This window comes from Caretta caretta, chromosome 4, assembly GCF_965140235.1.
Source record: "Caretta caretta isolate rCarCar2 chromosome 4, rCarCar1.hap1, whole genome shotgun sequence".
NCBI lineage: Eukaryota > Metazoa > Chordata > Testudines > Cheloniidae > Caretta > Caretta caretta.
In genome coordinates this window covers 130831534-130842238 of record NC_134209.1, presented here as the reverse complement: position 1 = coordinate 130842238, position 10705 = coordinate 130831534, and the positions used below count along the sequence as shown (strand labels likewise).

At 39.3% G+C, this 10705-nt stretch overlaps 1 protein-coding gene across 1 annotated transcript in view; it reads right to left on the bottom strand.

Moving 5' to 3' along the window:
• Positions 1 to 2606: 2606 nt before the first annotated feature.
• HTRA3 (HtrA serine peptidase 3) overlaps positions 2607 to 10705 on the bottom strand; it is a 41163-nt gene continuing 33064 nt past the window's right edge. The window contains exons 7-9 of the mRNA XM_048848989.2: positions 8557 to 8605; positions 5443 to 5538; positions 2607 to 3929 (exon numbers count right to left, since the gene is read on the bottom strand). Coding sequence (XP_048704946.2) covers positions 3764 to 3929; positions 5443 to 5538; positions 8557 to 8605 — 311 coding nt within the window. The 3' untranslated portion in view covers positions 2607 to 3763. The remainder of the gene's footprint in view (positions 3930 to 5442; positions 5539 to 8556; positions 8606 to 10705) is intronic.

Genomic DNA, 10705 nt, shown 5'->3' with positions numbered 1-10705 from the left:
TGAAATGTGTTAACTACTTAAACTAAACAATTTGTTCCACCTTGTATTTAGCTGTGACATTGTGACAGAGTACTGGGAACCAACAGCTGAATTTAGTGGATTAGAATGGGCTGGCGGAAGACTAATGAGAAAATTGGCCCATTAACACAGGAGGTATAATAAGGTACAGCAAGGGAGTACAAGGGAGAAAAGGCAGGCTTGCAGAACTGGGAAGGATCTCTTCTATCTCCTCTGAGAGAAGTGAGGAGAAACTGAATAATAATAATAATAATAATAAGGGTGAGAAAACCTGGATTTGTGCTGGAAATGGCCCACCTGCTGATCACTTTAGATAAGCTATTACCAGCAGGACAGTGGGGTGGGAGGAGGTATTGTTTCATATTCTCTGTGTGTATATAAAGTCTGCTGCAGTTTCCACGGTAAACATCTGATGAAGTGAGCTGTAGCTCACGAAAGCTCATGCTCAAATAAATTGGTTAGTCTCTAAGGTGCCACAAGTACTCCTTTTCTTTTTGCGAATACAGACTAACACGGCTGTTCCTCTGAAACCTGAATAATAATTATGGTGTATGAATCAGTAAAGTGGTGGAAAGAGCAAGTGTAAATAAACTACACAGGGATGCTTAGCAACTAAAGGTCTCTGAGTCACTTTGGTTACCTTTCCCAGACCTGAAGAAGAGCTCTGTGTAGCTTGAAAGCTTGTCTCTTTCACCAACCAAAGTTGGTCCAATAAAACATTACCTCACCCATCTGGTCTCTAATAGCCTGGGACCAACACAGCTACAGCAACACTGCAAACAATCATTATACAGGGTCTTATTTATAAGCTTTTAGCTTTGGCTAAAAAAAAAAAAAAATCACATTAGGACTCCATATTATCTCAGTATAAAGAAACTTTTGTGATTTCTTTTAAATGCAGTAATAACTTACATGGTCCTGTCAAGAACCTGATGCTACCACTGCAGCCCTTTGGGGTGTTGCAGGGAATGTGCATTCACTTAGGTCCAGCTGCTACAGTAGGAGCCCTCTGTAGAACTCTGGCAGTGATGGGTTCTCATCCAGCCAAGCCCTTCTGCATACTTCTCCCCCTTTCAGTACGCCAGAGAACAGACCAACCACTCAGGAGCAGCAAAAGAAAATAAATAAAGAGAAAATAAACAGGTAGTCCCAGCTAAGACACAAACCTCTTTTTCTTCAGAGGGGCCCTGCATGGGCTGAAGTCCAACTCAAAGTCCGCTGTTTCTCTAGTAAGAGCTGTAGGATACAGTCTTCCCCCTTCAACAGAAAGAACCTGTATTCCTTTTAGGCAAGGGCATGAGCTCTGCTGGCTACCAAGCCACTTCCTGGGAGCTGAGATGCTCAACACTCTGTCCCCTTCCCCAGAGCTGCCCATTACTGAAATGAGTTTCCTCCTTTTAAAATCCTCCTCCACTTTTGGCATGACTTACTGATGTGGTGGGGCAGGGCTACTCCAGCACAGAGCAGCTCCTTTACCCTTTTCAGGCTCGTGTGGGGTTCATGCGCCCTGTCACAGGTGCCAAAAAGCTTGAGCTTTGTATACAGAGCTGTAGCTCACAAAAGCTTATGCTCAAATAATTGGTTAGTCTCTAAGGTGCCACAAGTACTCCTTTTCTTTTTGCAAATACAGACTAACACGGCTGTTACTCTGAAACCTATACAGAAAACGTGAGACTACTTACATTAATAGTTAAGCACTTGCATAGGTATTTGCAGGTTTGGGGCCTGTGCATGTATTTTACTGCAAAGGGCTTGATCTGATCCACATACAGAACTCTTGTAGCTTTCCGTGGGAGTTCCACATGTACAAGGCTTGCCGAATCAATACCCAAGACTAAAATGTTTGGCTAGTTTTAAAGAGAGTCCCTGACAAGACAGAACAAAGACAGTGGCCTTAGAAAATTCCTGCACATGAGGTAGGAATGATGGTGAACTTCACTGAGAAGGGCAGCTCTTATGTTTTAGACACTGGGGCTCAGAAGAGCTAGGTTCAGTTCCTGGCTGTGCCCCAGGCTTACTGTGAGTATGTCTACACTGCAGATTGTCACCCGTGGCTGTGCCAGCTGACTCAGGCTTGCAGGTCTTGGGCTAAGGGGTGTTTAATTGCGGTGTAGATGTTCGGGCGTGGGCTGCAGCCCAAGCTCTGGGACCCTCCCACCTCGCAGGGTGCTAGACCCCAGGCTCCAAAACAGCCCCTCAGCCCAACTCAACCAGCACTGGCCAGCAGTGGGTTTTTGATTGCATTGTAGACATACCCTGTTTGACCTGGGGCAAGTTACCTACTCTTTCCGTGCCTCAGTTCCCCAACTGTATCTTAGCAGGGTTCTCTAGTTGCCATCGTAGTACAAATAATAATAATAAAAATATGAAAATCACATTATAAAATGTGAATTATAATGTGCATAAGGCATTACTAAACATAGGCTAAGTAAGGGCAGAATCTCAGCAAAAAAATTACGTTCCAAAGCTACAAAATCAAGGCTTCTGTAGCCTTTAAAAGGCTTTCATATCAATCAGCCTAACTTTCTTTAGCTAAATCATCTCTTGGGAGAGTCTGTTCCAGCACAAGAGACTATTCGCAAAAATAATTAACAGCGATGCAAAGCAAAATTTATTTGTGTAAACTTCAATTTCCTTACAGTAGAAACATATACAGTACAAGCATAAGTAGTATATCAATTTTTCAGCAAAGTGTACCGGTATAATGAAAAACTAATTTGTACCATGACTTTAAAAAACCCTGTAAAAATACTGTGAACTTTCAAACTTCTTTTTCTGCACACTGTTTTGACTTTTATATATTTAACTAAAGCATTAATTCTATAAGAATCATTTACTATATTCCAGAATTGCATGACCTAGGTGTAACACTCTATAGCCTGCTACCACTTTCATACCATTTTTATATTTACAGATTTTCCCCACCTGCATTCACATATAATGTACAAGCTCCAAGAACAAATAAAGGCTTTGTCAATGCTAATTTCACATTCAAAGAGGCAAAGAAATGCAAAAACAAACAAAAAAAAGCTCAGCTTTTGGTCAAAGTAGCTTAGTTCTGCTGTGTCAAAATCCTGCTTATAATCATCCAATGGCAATTTCTCCTTTTTAACCATGTTTTCTCACTGTTGATGGAGTTATGGACTTTCAAATTACAGGACTGACCCTGCCATCAATGGCAAAACTTCTATTAAATTTAAAGGGACTGGGATTGGAGCCAGTTTCTATAGTGACACCCCAGAAAGAGTCATAGAGTTTAAGGCCATGACCATTAAGAGGGACCACCAGTTCCAGTCTGAAGACCTGTACATCACAGGCCATCAGTACCACCCAGTACCCACACACTAACGCCAACAACCAAAATTAGACCAAAGCATTACCGTCACAGGAGATTAGACTATTATGTGCCACAGGCAAAGAATAGAAGGGCCAAAGTGCACCAGTGCCCGAGGCCCCTGCAAGGGCAGAGATATGATTAATGTGCCCAATTTACACACATTGTGGGGTTGTTTATTGTTATCCTCAAAATATATTTTAACAAAATTACTTTGAAAGTAAAATCACGTTTGTTTTCATTTTGTAACCTAATTAAATTTAGCTACTATGTACAGACATGGCTCAGGCAATCAAGTTAGTCCACCTTGTCATTAGTCAACAGGAAGTATAATTACTGCAGCTGTAAAGGAGGTATCTGATGTTTCAGAATAAGTGAGTTTAGTTATGGTGTGAGCTTCCTCAGTTTGATTTACATGACAACTTCAGGTTCTATGTTAAACAGCAAGTCATCATTTCCCCTTCGAACTTCAAGTAGTAGAGGTGACTCATTCATCACAGCCTCTTGCAGGTCACTGGAGGTCATCAAAGGACGTCCATTTACTTTGACAATGATGTCTCCATCTTTGATGCCACCTCTGCATAAGCAAGATAAAGCAAGGATTAAGCTGTGTAGTCAAGGGCATTACATTCACCCTGTATAGAAGACCAGCACAAGGTCTATGCAGCACTTATTTGACGTAAGTGGCACATAAGTTTTGCTCTCAGCCTTTCCTTAGGGTTGATTTTCACTCAGGGTGTTACTAACTACAGTAAACTGTAATCTCGGCAATTTTCTAGAATCAAACATGAAGCATTAGAGCTAGGCGAATAATGGATTTTTTGGTTTGTTAGCAATTTCAAAAAGTTGAAAAATCATTTCAGAATGGATAAAAAATTAAAATTCTGAATTTTTAGTGAATTACACAGTTGAACAAAATTGCTTTTGCTCAGATTTATACTTCATTTTGACAAAATCAAAATGTTTCTTTTTGATTTTGACAATTTTTAAATATATTTCAATTTTTAAAAATAAAGAAAATTTTGAAACAAAAAAGTCATTTCAAAACTGAAAAATTGAAATGAGATGTTTTGATTTATTTGAATTTTTTTCCAAACTGAGTCATTTGGCAAAATCTACACAAATTTGCAAAATGTTTTGGCATTGCTGAATCTGCGATCTTTGAAAAAAAAAAATGTTATATGAAAAATGGTGCCCATAGAGCATTGAATTGAAGATCTGTCTTCTAAAACAGTGAGGACAGATAGAACACAAATCTAGTTTTCACTAGGTATTGTTTTCTCAAAACTTCAGTACCTATAACAACATAGACATGAAAGATACCTTTCACCAGTGAGTCTTTCTAGTTCATCCAAGATTGGACTGTCCCCGTAATAACACTGAATGCCCTAAGAAGAAACAAATTCTACTTCTAAAAATTCTAAAGTGGACGGTATGTACTGACCAAAATGCTGGTCATTAATTTTCTCTTTGCCTTCAAATATTTATCTGAATGACTTTTAGTTCATCCTCCAATTTTCTTATTAATTCCTAGAAAAAGTCTTAAAATCTGATATGTAGAAAGCCTGAAAAAACAATCATTCATTCCTTGAAGATGAAGTGTTGGGCCTTAACAATATTAGTATGAAATGAAGTTTGAAAACTGAGCCTAGTCTGTAGAAAATTCAAGCCAACGGCTACTATATCATAATAATAGGGAACATATGAAGACGTTTATTCAACAAAGATTGGCAAGCAGCATCCTCATTTATATTAAATTTATTCACACTTAATTTTCCCTTTCAAATACAAATATGGTTACATCGTTGTTCAAGCATGTTTATTTATTTAAAAATTCAAACTAGCTAATACTTTAAGATGTTGCCCTTAGCAATGATATTATAAATATTTGACCATTTTAAATGTTAATAGAAATTCATCAAAATATTTTAACAGGTATTTTACTAAAAGGCCCAAATTCTCTTTGAAAAGCAAAAATAATATAAAGCAAGAACATGCAAGACCTTAAACAACAACACTGCCTGCCAGTTTCTGTTGGATAAGTATCTTCAACATGAAGAAAAATTATGTTTGCCTTGGATTCCACCTACCTCTGAGAAGGTGAATTTGGAACAACTTCATGTACATAAATTCCACTGCTCACATCAGGAAAATCAGGATTACTGAGTTTTAGTTCTTCCACAAGGCTAAGAGAAGATAGAAATATTGAAATCAGTAATTGTTTCAAAGTGAAATAATTTTCAAAAGCACATTATTCTTGAGTTTTCTCTTGAATAAAATAAGTGTAATAAAATACATTACTTAACCTAAGTATGTATCCTCAAATCATCTTGCATTAAAATTGCCTGAATGAAAAACACTCTCTATATCAGCAGATTTTTTAAAGGAATCAGATTTACTATCATGCATCCTCAATGGCACATGCCATAATTATTCTCTTGTACCTCATGCAGAAATAGCTTGTTCTGTTATTGTTGTGCTTTGTATTGTGGAAGCACCTAAGAGCTCCAGTCATTGACCCCATTGTTCTAAGTGCTGTACTAACGCAGAATGGAAAGATGGCCCAGAGAGTTTATAAGCTGCGTAACATTCACACTGGTGATAAGGCAAACATTTGCTAATAGTCCAGTTTGTTTATTCTGGCATTTCATTCTCATTGTGTCCTCAATTAAAAATACAACACTTTTGAAAACTCCAGTCGTAAACAGGAGATCTGTGTCTGGTCCACAGCAAGACCAGACTCCCGAGTTTTTCAAGAAAAATCTTGTTTGGGAAATTTTACTCTGCTTTCAAGTGTTCTGCATTTGGCTTTTTTTAGAGTAAGGAGCCAGTGTAAAATACAGATTGTAAAACACCTTGGCCCCCGTAATGTTGGAGGATAACTGACTCCCAGGCTTAGGGTACAGAGTTGCTTCAAGCCTCTCTCTGGGTGTGAAGACTTTCAACCTCAGTCGCATGGATAGCTGTGCTTCAGTCTCCTAAGCGGAGAGTTTGTGAGCTATGCAGTCAGACAGGAAGGAAACCTTCACTGCTTCACAAACCGCTTAATTTCCCCCCCTCCCCCTCCCATGAAGTTAATAGAGTTAAAAACACACACACACACACAGACACTGTTATTTACCAAAAAAGGGCAACTTCTTGCTGTATTTCTTTAGATACTGCAAATGCAGCAATGCCTCACACTGACTGCATATGTCATGATATTTAAAGATAAATCCTCAGCTGGTGTCTGTCAGCTTCTGCTGAAGTTAATGAAGACACGCTGATTTATTCATGCTGAGGATTTGACCCTTATGCAGGAGACAGCAAAAATATAACTCAATAAAATAAAAACTGTTTAGTCAAAAACATCAGCTGGATATGCTGCAAACAGGTGTTTAGTCACACAGCCTTCTGCCACACTGGAGACAGAACTATTGGTGTAAAAGAGGAATTGTATAGTGTAAACAGAAGAGTACAAAGGGTTAAAAAGAGATCTCACAAAACTAGGTGACTGGGCAGCAAAATGGCAGATGAAATTCAATGCTGATAAATGGAAAGTAATGCACACTGGAAATATAATCCCAATATAATACAGATGATGGGATCTAAATTAGGTGTTACCACTCAAGCAAGATCATGCAGTCATAGGCCCATAGCCTTTAAGGTCAGAAGGGACCATTGTGATCATCTAGTCTGACTTCCTGCACACTGCAGGCCACAGAACCTCACCACTCACTCCTAACCTCTGGCTGAGTTACTGAAGTCCTCAAATCATGGTTTAAAGACTTCAAGTTACAGAGAATTCACCATGTACACTAGTTTAAACCTGCAAGTGACCCGTGCCCCATGCTGTAGAGGAAGGTGAAAAACCACCAGGGTCTCTGCCAATCCGGGGGAAATTCCTTCCAAACCCCAAATATGGCGATGGTCATTGTGGATACTTCCCTGAAAACATCTGCTGAATGTACAGCAGCAGTCAAAAAAGCTAAATGTTCGGAACCATTAGGAAAGAGATAGATAATGAGACAGAAAATATCATAAGGCCACTATATAAATCCATGGTACACTCACAAATTGAATACTACATGCAGTTCTGGTCATCCCATCTCAAAAATGGTATATTTGAATTGGCAAAGTATGGGGAAGGAACGGTTCATTTTAGAAAAGAGACAAGGCAGGATATGATAGAAGTCTATACAATCATGAATGGTGTGTAGAACATGAATAAGAAAGTGTTATTTATTCCTTCACATAACACAAGAACCCGATGAAATTAATAGGTGGCAGGTTTAAAACAAACATAAGGAAGTACTTCTTCACACAACACAATCAACCTGTTGAACTCATTGCCAGGGGATATTGTGAAGGCCAAAAGTATAAATGGGTTCAAAAAAGAATTAGATAAGCTCATGGAGGAAGGCCCAGCAATGGCTATTAGCGAAGATCGTCAGGGACACAACCCCATGCTCTGGGTTTCCCTAAACCTCTGATTGCCAGAAGCTGGGAGTGGATGACAGGGGATGGATCACTCAAGAAAAATTGCCCTGTTCTGTTCATTCCCTCTGGAGCAACTGGCACTGGTCACCACTGGAAGACAGGATACTAGGCTAGACAGACCATTGGTCTGACTCAGTATGGCCATTCTTACGTTCATTCATTTGCTCTCCAGTGATATTTCAGACACTAGACAATTACAGATTTTATGTTAAATACGATGAAGAGATAGAATTGGAAGAAATTGTTCTTATTCTGCCAGTTCTTTTGCATACATTCAGCTGGCAAGGGAGTTTGTTGGTTTCTCAAAGTAAGCTGTGAGATGGGACAAATGAATGGAGTTTTTAGTCCTACACTGTATCTGGACTAAAGGAAAAAGTACTGCCCTTGTATCAAAATAATGCTTAGTGTGACTTTCATTTTGGTTGTGGAAAAGGAATTGGATTCTGACAGAACGTCAGCTGACTGGGAAAAGCAGAGTGAGAAATTTTGCAAAGCACACATTAATGTATATTGTCACCAGTGGCAGGAGTGGGAGAACTGTAAGATGATTAATTTCCTGATCCCAGAATGTAAATTTCACTGCTGAAAACTAAAAATTTCCATAAACCTTGTGGAAGTTTACATACAGATCTGAACTTTGTTGCTCTGAACCACTGCTGAACCTTTATAATGCATTTTATGTGTACCAGTGCAGTTTATATAAAACATATTTAAAAGATACTTACATGGATGTTATTGTCAGCATCCTTATGCCAATGAAGCGTTTTTTCCCATCTGGAAAAAAACACAGCAGCTATATATAAAGATTTTAGGCAAACAATCACAAGAACACCTTTTCCATTGAAATGGTAAGAGCCAATACAAGCAAGAAGTATCAGCCTTTACTAAGATTAATACCACAGAGAATGCAAAGCATGCATAGTGATTAGAATGACTTCTAAGGTCTTGTGCCTTCCCTCATGAAGCCATGGATGATTAAAATTAGGATTTCTCCCCTCTAGTCCCATTGCTGAGATAATGGCTGCTATAAAGGGAGTCACAAAAGATCAGTTTCAGTACTATAAAAGTTTTACTTAAGGAAAGTTCAGAAAACATCCAAGATTTCTAGAAGATTTAGTAGCACAAAAATCTTTAGAACTTATTACACCTAAGAGAATGCAAATTTTTGTAACTAACTATGTTTGATCTAAAGATGGTTAAGTCAATTTCGTCAAAAGGAGATTTTGAAAAAAAAATTCGGGGCTGGGGAATGGAAATTTCACAAAAAAAGCTAAATACATATAATGCTAAATAAATAAATAAAACAATTCTTTCCTTGCTTGATACGGCAGGAGTTGAGCTCACGTGTGGTGCTCAAGCTCAGAGTTCCTGGTTTAATCAGAAGTATGCTAAAGGCAAAGAATTCTCAGTAAAAGGTCCTCAACCCTGGAAATTGCTTCCGTTGTTGGTTTGTCAAAGTCCACATTTGCTAACTATCAGGTCATACTGTGAAATCCCCATACAGAACTGCTCGCCGGATCAGGGCCTATTCTCTTGTTTTAAAAGTTTCCAAGGAGGGAGCAGAAACAATACCTTAGGCGACTAGTCGCACAACACACGTAGCGAACAGGTCCCATAGCACTCCAAAGTGCTTTACAATACTATTTACACAGCCGCTAAACAGCAATTAGTTGAGATTCACCACACATGAGGCAGATAAGTATGATCAGCCCCATTTTACTGAGAGGTTATGTGACAATCTCTCACAGAGCCAGTCTCCTGCCTCCCAGGCCTGTGCCTGAACAATGAGACAAAAGTGCCATGGGCTCTTTCACGTTTATAGAGACAGAACCTTCTAAGGACACCTCTGAAAGCCCCACACAAGTAAATTACATGACACTTAGGGCCAGCCTACACTAGAAAATGTCACTCAGGGTGTGAAAAATCCACGCCCCCGAGTGATGCAGTTAGCCGACCTAAGACCCTAGGTAGGGAGCACTAAGCTGATGGAATAATTCTTTCTTCAGCCGCCATAACAACTGCCTCTCAGAGAGGTGGATTACCTCTCCTGTCAGCAAAGCTAGTATCTATATTGAAGCACTACAGTTCTTCAATATAGAACACTACAGTGGTGCCCTCGACGTATCTGCTTTCCAAAGAATGAAAACACGGTGAAGTGATCCTTACACATTTGAACTTGTGGTGCAAGTGAGTTTAAATGGGGCAAAATTCAGTCCTCCTATAAGCTGGCACAGCTCCACTGGTTCTGAAGCTACAACCGTTCTGAGTGGCAGTGATGCCAAAAAGCTGCTGTATGTACTAATTTGATTTGATGAAGCCCTGCGGTGAGTGCTTCAGCAGTTGATTATATCCTGTATAAAAGAGAATTTCCTCTCACTTGGTCCAGAATAACTGTCTTGGAACTTCTTTGAGCATCCTGCTGCTCTCACGTTACGAGAGAGGATGAAGAGGAGAAACTAAACAGTTGCCTCTAATACTTGTTCTTTCCAGGATATAAACAATCCCAGGCTGGGGACCTGCTCCTGCATTCCTCGCACAGCCTATATCCCCATTAAAGTCAATGGAACACACCCCAGAGATGTGGGATTTACTGGACCCTTGGCAATCTTGCAGCATACCTCCAGCTATCTGTGTTGCCTTCCCTGGAATGCTTAGTCTCTCCTGAAATTGTTAAGATGAATTGAGCAAAACTGGCTACAGTAAACTCCAGATAGAGTTCTACTGTTCAAAACAGGGCTGTCAACCACCATGGCCCTGTGCCAGATCCATTTATGTGACCTGTATAGCATTATATATATATATAATATAGCTTCTTCAGAACTCAAGCTTCAATTTAAAAAAAAAAATACCTGCACAGTTCCTAGCTCTCATGTT